The sequence below is a fragment of the Drosophila nasuta genome, chromosome 2L (genome assembly GCF_023558535.2).
Source record: "Drosophila nasuta strain 15112-1781.00 chromosome 2L, ASM2355853v1, whole genome shotgun sequence".
Lineage (NCBI taxonomy): Eukaryota > Metazoa > Arthropoda > Insecta > Diptera > Drosophilidae > Drosophila > Drosophila nasuta.
In genome coordinates, this window is record NC_083455.1 from 12,122,906 (window position 1) to 12,137,281 (window position 14,376).

Below are 14,376 nucleotides of genomic sequence, written 5' to 3' on the forward strand. Positions count from 1 at the left end.
TTTATTATAAATGTTAAATTTAAATACATACATACAACATAAAAATTATAAATTGGAAAAATACACACACAGCTTGCTAGGAGTTGAATCTTTTCCCATATCTTATGCTGTTATCTTTGTTGTTTTTGCTTTTGTTTTCGTATTGTTTTATCTGCGTTTTATTGGTTGATTTCTCTTTTGTTTTTTATATTTTTTTGTTGCTTTGCTTGGTTGATCGCTGGTTGATATACATATACATTGAAATCGGATTGAAAATTAAATTGCATTTGTGAATCGAGTCAAAACAAAGTCGTTTATGTATAAGATTTACTTGTTCTTCTTAGACTTCACTTCATTTGCTTAAACTTCATCTTAATTTTTGAAATTTTGTTTATCTTTTATGTTTTATGTTTATGTTTTTGTTACGATAATTTAAAGAGTAGCATTTAATCTTCGATTGTTGCTAGAGAATGTGGAAATAAAATAAGCTAAACGTAAAGTTTGAACCAAAAATGAATAATTTCATTAATTCTTTCTTGTATGTTTTTCAATCTTTTCATGTATTTTTTTTATTAATTTTTTTTTTTTTTAGATTTTTATTTCATGTTTTCTTTTTCCATATGTGTATATATATATAATTTATATAAATTGCAACTATCACACGTGTCCATCGCAACTTGACGGCCGGATAGACACACACATTGCCACAGATCGAGGACGAGCGAATCTTCAGCTGCTGATCTGAACTGAACAAAACTGAACTGATCTTCGGTTTTATCTTCATCATTACTTTTTTTATTTTATTTGTTTTTTCTTTTTCTTTTTGGAACGCTGCTGAGAACAACTGCAACTGGAATTTCTCTGGTTTCATCGTCACCCATTTATAAACAAACTTATCAAGTTTCTTTCATTATTTTTTCGTTTTTGTTTTCTTTACAATTCAATTTTAAACATTTCTACGACACGACGTGAACTCTCGCTTTCATATTTATCATGTTTATTCTTTACCATATTATTTCTAATGCGTTATTTAGAAGTTTTGCATCTGATCGAGATGAAATTGTAGGAGGGAGCTCTCTAAGTGGCGGTTTGAACTATGTGAGGGAATCGGGGAGCGTGGACCAGAGTTAGAAGTATGTTAGGAGCGTTGTGTTTTGTTTACTTTTTGATAACATTTTACGGTTGATTTTAACGGGACTATGTTGTTGTTGTTTTTGTTGTTTTATTATTTTCTTTACGTTTTTGTTTTTTGTTGTGATTGGTTTAGTTTTTTGTGGTTTTCTTTATCATTTAATTTAATTTATAATTAATATTATCGTTATCTTCTGGTTTTCCATCATCATCATCATTATCAATTATGTGAAATTAAATTGCTTGCCCCTGGGAGCCGGCATTAGTTTTAAATTTTAAATAATGTTTTTATTTATAATTATCAGCATAAACTTTTCAAATCTCTCGTTGGAAATTTCATTTTCTGCAATGACAAAATTAACCGATTTAAATGTAAAATTCTCTATGATCCAATTTTCTTAGGGGCGCACACACACCTACAAAGGGACATCACTTGCAACAGTTGTTCGTCGTTTGAGTCGGCTCGTTTCCATTTGGTTTTATAACAGATCCCTGATTGTTGTCGTTCTTCGGTAGTTTCTTGGCTGTAATGGACAAGAATTGAATCATTTAGTATAGCAATAATCAATAATCTGTTTATTTAATAGCAGCACTTACCAATTGCCAAGAAGATATCATTGACATTCATGCCCGTCTTCGCGGACGTCTCCATGAACAACAATCCGTTCTCCTCTGCGTATTGCTTCGCCTCGTCAAACTCAACAACGCGAATGTTAGACAAGTCCGCCTTATTGCCAGCCAATGCAATGACAATGTTCGGTGAGGCCTGAAAAATAAGAGCATAAAGATAAATAAAAGTATGCAGGAAAAAATTTGAGCATGAGCAAATCCTGAATTCTATTATTTTATTTCTAAATTTTGATTACTATAAAATAATAACAACATTTACTCAACAATATTATATCACAAATTACAGAAAATCATACTTAAATGGTAATTTTTATTATCTTTCGTGCATTTATTTTTAGCCATCATTTATGAAATGGATTTTTTACTCTTGGTAAACCTTGAACAGGCCATGATTTGACGTGAATGCAGTGAACAATGCCGGAAATGATAAATAAGTTCAATGCACGAGACAATGTTTCAATTCAATAAATACGTATGCATGAAACGGCGTAAAAAATGCACAGGGCTGAAGTACGTTTAATGAGAACTGAAGCACAAAAGGCAAGAATGCAGATCGGCTTGATTGAACGCATTACTCACTTGTTTATGTAGTTCTTTGACCCAAGTTTTTGCACGCTGAAAACTGTCCTGATTCTGTATATCGTAGACAACGATGGCGGCCTGCGCACCTCTATAATACATGGGAGCTAAGCTGTGATACCTGTAAACGAAGATATATTTGTTAATAAATAACCCTTATCAAGATACATTTAGTCAACATTAACAGACAAAACAATACTTCTCATAATTAATGCTAACTTTCAGATAATCAATCAGAAAGATTAAACTACAGTACAATTTAAGTTTTTAGTAATTTTAACAGTACCATTAACATCTAAAGTAACAGTCATGTTATCATAGCAGAATATGCGACATTACATTAACAGTTGATTTAACATTATTAGCTAAAGTAATATTACATCGACATTAATGTTAACCTTAACATCTATTTAATCAGTTCATTGCAAACTTACCGCTCCTGACCGGCTGTATCCCAGATCTCGAACTTGACCACTGTATCCTCTATGCAAATGGTTTGTGTGAGAAAGGCAGCACCTATCGTGCTCTCCTGGTACTCGTGAAACTGGCCCTTGACGAAGCGCAGCACCAGCGATGATTTGCCCACAGCCGATTCGCCAAGTAGCACCAATTTAAATTGGCAACTTTTATTTTGCGAGGTTCCATTGGGGCGTTGTGCGGCTCCAGAGCCGGAGCCCCCACTGCGTGGTGTTGTTGCCATTTTGCTGTGTTGTTGTTGTTGTTTTTGCTGGTGTTGTTGTTGCTGCTGCTATTGCAGTTGCTCTAAGTTGCGCTTAAATCTTACTAAAAATGTTCAGTATAGAATTACGGACGGTCAACAAGCTTCGCTCTCTCTCTCTCTTTCGCTGTCTGTGCTAGTGTGTGTGATCTATAAAAAAAAGGGAGAATGAGATATGAAAATAATATTCGAAATATGCGCGTTGATAAACAAAATAAAAGTGCTGCGCCGCGTCATTGGCCTTCTGGCGCCTTTATTCACATCGCCGCATTGCCGCTAATCGAAATTCATTATTCATGTCGAATACACGCATTATTCTGAGTTATCGTTTCTGTGGTTTGCAACGGAGCGTGGAGAATGCAGATTAAAGTAACAGTAACAGTGTTGAATGATTCGACAAAATGAATGCCAGAGTAACGCCCCACCAAAGGAAATATGTTGGTAGGCAACAACTACAATTCTCATGCTCGACGGCCAGAAAGTATGTTTCTTTATCACACCACATTGACAGCCATATCTAAAGCCCCCTTTTTGTCGCATGCACACCTGACAGCCAAGCAAGCTTACTAATGCTTGCCCATTGTAAAGGTCATGTTCACAAGATCAAGATTACACTCTTCGACAATACAATCAGAGATTTAAAGTATTATAAAATTATTTTCGTCTATATAAGTATACAATTTTTAAAATACAATACTATTTTTATTTAAAAGCTAAACCATCATTTTTATAATAATAAAAACAGGGACTGTAACGATAATTTTTAGAAATCTGAAAAAATATAGAAACTTTTGGTGATAGGGGCATTTAAATTAACAATGTGCCAAGCCAAAATTTTGTTTTGACAAAAACCGAAAACTGTTTCACTTGATAAGCACTATATTTGTTATATTTATTTGTAAGGTTGATTCTTGGGCACTTCACTGCCTACAAAACAGTCAAACTTAAATCATATTTTGTTTTATCACATCACGTACATGGTAATAACATAGCGTAAAGCTTTTCAGCTGAAAGTTCACTAATACTTGTACAAGCACACAAAACCGGTTAATGCTCTCTTTTATCTTGCTCTCTAACAAGGTCAGGCAAGGCCGAAATCTTATCATCTTATTGCACACACTTAAAGACCAACATATAAATGCATGTTTTCTTGTTATTCAAAAAGAAATAATAATATGGCAACGCTGGTCAGCTAAAATCTAGCGTATGCTAATTGAGCGACAAAGTTCAATGTCAAGAATGTGGCGAGGAGAAAATGATTGCGTGTCAGCGACAAACATTTACACACACACATTTACATACACTCAAACATAGTTAATTGCAAATTGCGCTAATCACAACAACAAAGCAACTAAAAATACTTCAAACACGCGCAACAACCAGGCGAAGCCCTAAAAATGTTTAGGCGCAATTATTGTACAATCTCTGTCTATGTGTGTTCTTTAAACACTAAAAGGGTTTTATGGATTGCTCATCTGTCTACTTTTTCTTTCATGAGCAACACTCTGTAAACAAAACACTCGCACACACCGCCAGACTGTTATCGATAACATGTTTTATCTTATCTGCATAGCGATAGCTTTACTCACAGTCAACACGATACAACAAAAGAAGAATTAGTATAAATGAAAACCACTTTTAAATGACTTCAGATCCGATTCAAGCACGATTTCATCAACTTGCCATGTATATTAAAATTAGCTTGTTTGGTTTGTCAAAAGATCAGCATAGTTTACAAAAAAGTTTACACAACAGTGCGTCATTTATACCCAATGTTAGTCATGCGATTGTAGGTAGTGAGATAGAGAGCAATAGAGTAGCATTAACTGGAACTGTTATCAGTCCTCTGTGTTCTGTGAATCATGGACATTCTCTGCTAAGTATTCAGTCGATTCGCTGCTGCTGTAATTCATAAATGCAAATAGTAGTGTGCGTGTGTCATTAAACTCCCACACTCGCGTACTGCGTCTCCACAATTAATTAACAGTGCGATGCTAAACTGTACAGAGAAATCTGTGGGAGGAACAAGGCGGGAACTACAACAATGCGGAGGTCGAGCGAAAGGGAGACAGAGTGTGAGTGAGTGCAGAAAGATCTTTGGCGGAAATAGATATAGGGGCGGATGTAGAGGGAGAGTGCCTCCTGATAAAAATCAATGCAAAATTAATTATACAGTTGCAAGTAGAACTAGACGATGAGAGAAAGTGGAATGCGCCGCATACTGTAAATGACAGTTGTTTGTCTATGTGTGTGTTGTTATTAAATTAAGCACTAACATCACAACAAAAAAAACGCTAAAAAAAAAACCGCACTAACAGTTGACGTTTTCTATTGTTTGCCATTCCATACTCGTTTTGAGCTTTCGACGCTTTCGAGGAGCAAAGTGCACACTCACACACACACACGGTCGTAAATATCGAAGTCACTAAGCTCGACTTACACACACGTGCATGAAACATATCACTCTCCAATACTCTCGCTGTCTCTGTCACTCTCCTTTGCCAGTTCAAAGTTAAAACAGTACATCTTGTTGCTGTTCTGCTCTCGCTAGCTTTGCCAAATGACGTCGTTGCATTTTTATCGCAATTTTATTATAGTACTACAACGCTTTTGTTCAATTCAGTTTATTTGCCGTCTTTTTGTCTCACATGGAGCTGCACTGCAACGCTTCAAATTGAACTTAATCAAAAGATCACATGATTTGGAGAAAAGCAAATACATACATATATTCCAAATAACAGTCTGTATTGTTAATTGTTTTAGCAAACACTATCACAGCTAATATAGAAAATTACACTACGATCGTAACAGAAATCACCACAAGAAATAAACACTGCGGCGGGCGACTCGTTGTTTGTAGAAAATTCAATAAAATATAAAAACAAAAGTACAAAGCGGCGGCCAGTCAGGAAATTACCGTACAATACTTAAACAGCTGACGATGCGTCATTCACACAGAAAACTAAACGGCTACCAAACACCCATACATACACATATGTACGTACATACAAATATTCACATGGGCATAAAGAGAGCAAATGACCAAAGGGTACTAAGAGAGCAAGTGGAAATGAAATACGCACATCATTTGACATAGTAACAGTTGCTAATTGTTATCGATAAACTGATGGGAGATCCTCGTTAACATAAAATGTTAAGAAAAAGGTAAGTAAGGCCAATGCCAACCAGCATTGGTTTTCCTTCAAAATTCAACAAGTGAGAAAAAAAAGATCGTAATTCCAGAAAGTTGAGATGTCGTTTTCTAACACGTAGGCAGATTTCAGTTCTTTTTAGCTGGTTCAGCGATAATTTAATAAAAGCACAAAAACAAAGAAAATTCAATATGTGACATTGTTTACATTTGTCGAAGGCTCTTGTTATTTTTTCTTCTTATACTTGATACAGGGTGCCAGTATGATATATGAAGTCGAAGTAGAACCGGGGGCGTCAACGATAAGCGACGATTGTAGATAAATTCAAAGTACACTCACACACATGTATAAAGAGATATTTCGAAGCTTTGCACTTTAAGACGCAAAAAAATGAAAAGAATAATAAAACAAAGAATCAGACAGAATACTCGCAAGAACTCTGAGCTGATTAGCTGAGACCTCCGTTCACTGTCTTAAACACCTGCAGCACTTCTATTATTCAGTTATATCGCCCTTTTGGTTATCATTCATGTGCAAAAACAAACGCACAATTATTGCGCGATTTGTTGCCACTGTGCGCGGTGCTGCAGTCGAGCGACTTACTGCTGTCCCTCTCGGGCTCATGCTTTCACATACAACGCACCCAAATTCGAGGACAGCTATCGCACTCGTTTACTCACACTACTTTTGCAGCAGCAGGTTCAAAGTATACATGTGTGTGTGTGTATGTTTTTGTGGGGCGAATTGATTGCGCTCGCGCTCTCTTTCTCTCTCAGCGCTCAGCGACGGCTGCTATCGATGACGATTGTAATGGTGGACATGAAAAATTTTTACACAACTTTCTTAATTAATTTGAGAAATCAACTCGCGCCCTTTCTACCAAACACTTGTGTTTCACGTTACGCACTTTGATCGCAGCTTCTAGTTGTTGTTGTTTTTTGCACGCTATATTTTTTTTGACGTTTACCACACGCTCTTTGTTTTGTGTTTTTGTCTGTGATTTACGATTTCTTATTTGCGTTTTGTACGTAGCGCAGGCACGGAGCACTTGGTGAAACGAAACGCACGCAGACAGAGATAGACAGCGACTGATTCTTTCTTTCTGCTCCACACCACGACTCTCATCACAACTCAGCTCAGCCGTAGTTGTGTTGCCAGCCAGCCTCTTGTTTTTGTCAATTTCAAGGCGTTACAACAAATGTCAGACGTGACTTGCACTTTTAAACATTATTTTTTATTATTATGTTTAGTTCGCGATTTTTATAACAATTACCCACTTTGTTTTCCAACAATTTTCCTCAATTAAACTTAAGAATCCACTTACAAATTTTTTTAGAGCTGTATCCAACGTGACCGCAAGTTGTTTTTTCCAAATATACCAAAATGTACCATAAAATATAAGCAATTCAATTGAACGACTCGCCAACTCAACGAAACCAACCGAATATAGTTCAACTTTCGTTGAATCGAATTAATTTGTAATGTTCACTATAATATTGTAAATAATTTTATACTTATAAGTTTAATTTGCACTTCAATTATTTATTATGAAACTCAGAAATTATGCTGAAAATCTCTCTTAGTAATGAAAATTTCAATAAATATAGGTATTTTATTAAATAGCGATAACGTGAATGTTGTTTAATTTTGACAAAAGAAGAAATACTGCCCAGCGTTAGTTTTTAAACATATTTATTAGAACGTATAATCATGTGGAATGTTTCAGACAAAAAACTAATTTGTTTAAAAAAAACCTTGTTTAAACAGTAATTAACAAAAACTATTAAAAAGAAATTAAACCTTATTCTTTTTATCGTGTATTAAATTTTGGTAACCATGGTATTTTTAAGATTTGCGGAAATGGCAAATTTTTGGTATGTTTCGCACAGCAAAACGTATATTTTCAAATGGACTTGAGAGGTCACACTGTTAATAATAACATTTCAGGCGAGAGAAGTGAAAACGTCGAGCAAAAAAATTGGTTAAATCGTTGTCTATGAATATGATTAAATAATTGTGCTTTTACTAGAACTGAGAGTGCGGCTTAAGATTACTGTGACTATTAAAACATTCAGTGATTACCAAACTTGTGCAAACCAACAACTGCGTCCTGTTGCGAACTCAACTTACACACATACACGCGTACATTATTCACACGCACACAACTACAACGATTTTTGTGATCTCTGCGCTGCGCCTCCTTTGCTGTCGTACACACACACAGCACACGTATACGCACGCATACACTAACATACGTTGTGGTCTCCCCGTCGTCGCAGTTTTCACAGCTGCAACGCAAATTCCAAAAAGGAGTTTCTACACTTTTAACATCAAGTGACCCGTGAAAAGGAATTTAAAGCGCATATTGTAAAATCTACAAATCTATAAAAGGTGCAAGAAATATTGATTTTGCTTAATTTACATGTATAAAAACTATTTGCATTATTGAACACATAGCAGCAGTCTATCAATTGATGTTAATTGAATTTGCCACAAGCTGTTGCATATGCGTGAATAGAAAAATTCGCATTTGCATGAATCCTGGCGCTGTTTGCACGTGGCGTCGTCGCCAACGTCGACGTCTTCGGTTCACTCTAGGTGTGACCTACGCATACACACGCAACAATTATGTGTGTGTGAGCTTGCCCTGGAATTTTCTCAATCCCTCTGCTTTACTATCATAGAGATGTGCACAAAGTATGTGATTGACATGATTGATCACAACTAACGCAAGGATATATCGATAACTTGTCTCTTATATAAAATTGAGTTTGAATTTCTCATTGATCTTTCTAGCTATGAGCTTTCTGCTTTGCTGCTCACCCTTCACTTCTAATTGTATTTAAAAGCTTTACTTACAAAACAAACTGTCCTTGTCTCTATATCTCTTATAACAACAAGGATATTTTCATTTCATTGCAACGATAAGTTATTGTCTTCAATTTATTATTGATGGCAATCGATGACTTTCATTCTTTGTCGGTTGTTATAGAGATGTACGCAGGGTATATATATTCTAATTTACAACTCTTTGCATTTTAAAACTTTACTTAGATAACAAAGTTTCTTCGTCGCTTTATGTCACTTGATGCAAAAACTTTATCGAAATGAAAATAATAACTTTTTTAAGTTTTACTTACAAAACAAAATGTCTCTCACCGTAGTAAGGATCTATCGTTTTATCGCCCCGATAAGTTGTGTTCATAATGTGATCGTTTATTAGCTGCTGTTGACCTTTCTTCTATGCTGCTTTTTCACTGAAAAACCTTACACACAACTCTCTTTATCCCTTTGCATTTGAAAGCGATACCTAACTCTCTTTGCCTTTATCTCGCCCTAACAGATGGCTTTGAAGCAGCAGCCTTTGACTGGCAGGCTGAAGTACTGAGGAAGCAGCAAGAGCGGCGGAAGCCTTAAAGCTCTGAAGCATTTATCTGAGTGCTTCATAAAGGAGGGGCGGCCATGAGGAGCATGTTCCGTCCTATCAAAAAGATTTTTACGTACATCCAAAAAAATGCCAGCAACAGCACAATGTTTGGCAGCACAACAAGCGTAAACAGCGAGCTGGAAGTTGCCACAACTAGCGGCAAGCAGGAGGAGGAGGAGCAAGCAGTGGCAGAGCAACAGGAGCAGGAACAGCAGCCACAGGATGAGGATGATATTGAGCGTCAAATTAAGACGTCCATCATTGATGCGAGTAAAGTGCATGCGGCGGCGGCGGCTAAAGCAAAATTAATGGTGCCTCTGCAACTCGACGATGAGCTGGCGGATTTCGCGCATGAGCCGCTCACCGACGATGACGAAGTGCATCAGCATGTGGTGCACGAAGATGATGAGGAACTGGACGAACAGTATCTGGAGCTGGATAGTTTTCCCAACAATGAGATTATTGTGATCAGCGATAACGAGTTAAATTCATCGCTCGCCTCCGATAACATATCCGAGGATCCGTTGGCCATCGATGAGTTCACGCAGCAGCAGCCCGAGGATGAGGAGGAGGGCATTGAGAACAATGGGGAGCTGCTCTGGCTAAAGCTGGATACTCCAATGCCGATGACAAGCGATGGCAATCACATTGATGGCCACACGATGGTGCTGCCTGAAGCTCCAGGCGAAGGCAACGCAACACCCAAGACGCCGGTGAAAACTAAAGAAGACGAACTGCGCAGCGATGGAGGCTCCGATTCGGGTTTGGGAAGCGAAAACGATCGACTCAATAACACGGCGACAACGATTGCTTCAGCTTCAACTCCTGTGGTAGCCACAACTGCGGTGAAACCTTTGCGGTCCAATTTGAAGCGCCGCCTGGAGGATGATGCCATTGAGCTGGCCCTGCCGCCCGATCTCTCCACGTCCAACTGCTCCTCCACCAGCGCCTCCACGACCCAGAAACGCGCCAAGCGTTCCATCAACTTTGACAACGTCAAGGTCTATTACTTTCCGCGGCAACAGGGCTTCAATTGTGTGCCCACCGCCGGCGGATGCACGCTCGGCATGGGCGCGATGCATATTGCCTTCAAGACCATGACGCTGGCGGAACACGCCGCTGAACTGCGACGTGCACATCGTAGCCAGAATCAGGAGCAACAGCAGCAGCAACAGTTGCGCTTGGGCGGCTCGAGCAGCGACGAGAGCGAAGAGTCCGAGGAGGATTATTTGAGCGAGGGCAGCGGCAGCGATGCCGACGATGGCTCCAATGGCTTCCTGCAACCGGTGACGCCCAAGCAACGTCGGGCACTGCTCAAGGCAGCCGGTGTGCGCAAGATCGATGCGAGCGAAAAGATCGATTGCCGGGACATCAGGAATTCGCGTGAAGTGTGCGGCTGTTCGTGTCGCGAGTTTTGTGACCCCGAGACTTGCGCTTGCAGCCAGGCGGGCATCAAGTGTCAGGTGGATCGCGCCATGTTTCCGTGCGGTTGTACGCGTGAGGCATGTGGCAACACGGTGGGGCGCGTGGAATTCAATCCGACGCGTGTGCGCACCCATTACATACACACGGTGATGCGACTGGACATGGAGCAGCGACAGAGCCAAGGAGCGCCAGTTGTGGCAAGTGGCAATCAGAGTGGCTTGGCGTATGGCAACAGCAGCAGCGCCTCGAGTGGCGTCTCGCCTGCTGTTGCCGCCGCCGCCGCCGCTTCCTCGCATTGCTATTTCATGCAGCCGCAATCAAACTACAGCTCCGGCTATGCCTCGCCAGCTTACACGCCCGAGACGAGCGTCAGCTACTATCAGCAACAACAGCAGCAGCAAACGCCACAATCGCCAGTTGCATCGTCAGGCAGCAATGCTGCTGCTGTCCAGCAGTCGAGTTATGCGAGCAGCTATCCGCAACTGGACAGCCTCGATTCGGGTCTCTTTGCCAGCGGAAGCAATGCCACGCCCTCGTATGGAGAGCTGTTGACGCCCACCTATCATCAAACCATCGGCTATGGCAGTGCTCAGGTGAGTAGAGCTTTGAAATCAACCTGTTGTGGTTGTAAATCCTCCAAACAGTAGAAGTCCCCGAATTCGAAACTTCGACCGAAATATATAAGAGAGAGGAGGAATCTGTTCGTCTTTTTGACTCTGGAGCAATAGGAACATAAAGACGAAAGCCATGTCTCTGTTCGGGCGATTTTAAATGAATTCTGCGCTCGTCTTAGCTCTTAACCCTGGTTAAAAGAGTGCTCGAAAGGGAAATCCTTTAAGTAACTCATTAGAAATGTGTCCTAAATATGGTTCTCTTCTTAAAAGGGTTAGTGAAGTATTCTCTTCCTATTCTATAAGGATTAGATACGCTTAAGCCACTAAGAGATATTGTTTGAGTGTGGAATTTTCTAGAGAAGAAGAGAAGCCTTAAGGAATATTAAAAATGATTCCAAATCATGTTCTCAACATACTTTCACAAGTAATTGACTTTAAACCCTTGGAGGGAATATCCTCCGTTAACAAATTCTTTAGGGAACGCAATAACATCTGTACAACAATAAAAATAAATTATCTCAGCTGAGTTTCTGCAACTAACTAAAAAACTTAAACCCAAGTAATTTTAAGTCCGCCACAATAATAAAGATTACAACATTAAGAGCAATAAAAACTCGATTCGTGAGAAAAAAGACGGGAAGATACTACACTAATAATATAAAACAATTAAAATGTAGAGAAAAAGAAATTGTTTAGTTATAATTATACCTAACAAAAAATAAAAATAGGCGTGCTACTTGAAAATTGAATTGTTTTGGTTTTCTCTGAGAGAGAGACCAACGAGAGTGTCAGAATAATGGGAGCATTAGAAGCGTAAAACAATTTACCCGTTTTTAACTGACGATTCTTTTTGCACTTGCAGCTCAACTCGTACAGTAGCTACCAACAGACGACGTCCACGAGCGGTGGAAGTGCATCGCCCGGATCGTACAGTTCGTGCTCGGTGCCATCGGCGCCACCTTATGGCAATGCGACGACGACAGCCTCGAATGCGACGCAATATCAGCACACGAATGCACTGGAAACCACCGTCGCAGCCTCCATCAGCAGCAGCAGCAACTGCTCTGTGGTCACCGCCAGCAATTGCTCGACGGTGTTGGGACGCCTTGGCAGCGCCACAGTGCCTGCGGATTTTATCAGTTTGAATGCACCCATTGGCAGCTCGTCGCGTCTCTCGCAGATCAATGATTTGCTGCAGCACAATCGCAACACCACAGCCGCCTTGGTGGCAGTATCCGAGGGCTATGCGGCTGCCACAGTGCGCAGCAGCAGCAGTCAAAGTAATAGCACCATTGACTCCATTGACACGCCGCCCATTGTGGAGGAGGCGCAACGCGGCAGTTGCATGACCTTTGAGGAGCTGCCGCCGCCGCTCATCAATCCCACGCCCATTGTGGCCGTTGTGGAGCAACCCGAACGCAAGCAGCAGCTCTTAACGCTGAGCTCGTCGCCACAGCCACGTCAACCGTTAGCTACGGCATGCGGTGAAGCGGTAGGAGGAGCGGGATCCGGAGCGGTAGAGGGCGATGTCATCTAAGTGTGGTCGTCACATCCTGGGATAGTTTTTATAGCAATTTTACACAGCAGAAGACTTAATTATGTTTAAGTGGGCAGCGTTGGAATCAAAAGCAAACAAAAACAAAACATTAAATAGTTTATAGAACCGTTTACTTTTTATCGAGTAAACGGTCTCGAAAGCAGATGCAACTCAAAAAGCACTAAACGCAAAATGCTTGTCTCCGATTCAATCTACTACTTTCCCATCCCACTTTCCGCTCTTCGCTCCGACATCAGCAGCAGAAGCAGAGTTAGCGCCTTTGTATAAATCAGTTTTAATTGTTAAATTTAGCCTTAAGGTACACAATGTAATTTAGTCACTAATTCGTTGCTTAGGTTTGGATCTTTAAACTCCTTTTTTTTTTTGTAATCTGCCTTCCTACTTCCAAGTTTGTCCTCAATTTGAAACTACAATTTACCTCGTTGTTGCAACGAATTTCACACTTGAGCTCAGCCAATTTGTTTTCACAATATATTTATTGTATAACTGTTTTTATTATTATTATTATTTTTGCATTTAACGTTTCCAAATTGACCAATTGTGAATGAATTTTATTTTTGTAATGTCAACAAATTTAATTTGATCGCCTGTCCGTGATGTTCTTAAGTATTCAGTTAGTTCTGTAAGTTCCGCCTATTTCTTTTGACCTCGGCAGTATAGCCTTAATGAACCCCACAATGGCAGCAGCGACAACAACAATACAAGAACAAGATTAAAACCAATAACAGAAACAACAAATATACATTAGACACGATTTAAGTAGTAATACTTATTATTGTATGTATATGCAAAACTCGATAAACAAAAAGAAAGATACAAAAAAGAAAAACTAAAAGAAATAAGATAAAAGTAAAACAAAACATAAAGTGAACTAAATAAAAGTAAAAAGTAATTGCAATTATTTAAATAAATATTGAATACAAAATAGCAAATAATTTTGTGGTTTCATTTTAAGGAGTTTGTGGAATGCTTTACTTGAAAAGTATTTTCAACGTGGGACTGCACGATTTTCATAATAAAATATAAAATTTCAGAATATTTGAATATTGTAATGCTTTAGTTTCAGAAGAGTCTGGAAAAGTATTTCCAAAATGGGTTAGTAAGATATATTTATAATTTAGATAATAAACGATATTGTCTCGGAATATTTGAATATTGAAATA

At 39.1% G+C, this 14,376-nt stretch overlaps 2 protein-coding genes across 5 annotated transcripts; one reads left to right on the forward strand and one right to left on the reverse strand.

Annotated features, from left to right (window-relative positions):
• Window positions 1-115: 115 nt before the first annotated feature.
• On the reverse strand, window positions 116-7,600 carry LOC132783521 (ras-related protein Rab-5B-like). 4 transcript variants are annotated; one of them, XM_060788724.1, is made up of 6 exons: window positions 7,514-7,600; window positions 2,754-3,187; window positions 2,320-2,440; window positions 1,708-1,876; window positions 1,527-1,634; window positions 116-1,453 (listed from the first exon to the last, which is right to left on the reverse strand). In XM_060788724.1, exons 2-5 carry the CDS (start codon window positions 3,017-3,019, stop codon window positions 1,540-1,542), a joined length of 651 nt encoding a protein of 216 aa, XP_060644707.1. In that variant the 5' UTR covers window positions 3,020-3,187; window positions 7,514-7,600; the 3' UTR covers window positions 116-1,453; window positions 1,527-1,539. The 4 variants fall into 4 exon arrangements, with proteins under 4 accessions (XP_060644707.1, XP_060644706.1, XP_060644705.1 ...); XM_060788723.1 differs by having other exon boundaries at window positions 7,467-7,538; XM_060788722.1 differs by lacking the exon at window positions 7,514-7,600 and adding an exon at window positions 7,097-7,284.
• Window positions 7,601-8,102: 502 nt separating this feature from the next.
• Window positions 8,103-14,150, forward strand: LOC132783513 (uncharacterized). The gene is made up of 3 exons (XM_060788713.1): window positions 8,103-8,580; window positions 9,533-11,634; window positions 12,518-14,150. Exons 2-3 carry the CDS (start codon window positions 9,652-9,654, stop codon window positions 13,190-13,192), a joined length of 2,658 nt encoding a protein of 885 aa, XP_060644696.1. The 5' UTR covers window positions 8,103-8,580; window positions 9,533-9,651; the 3' UTR covers window positions 13,193-14,150.
• Window positions 14,151-14,376: the final 226 nt, after the last annotated feature.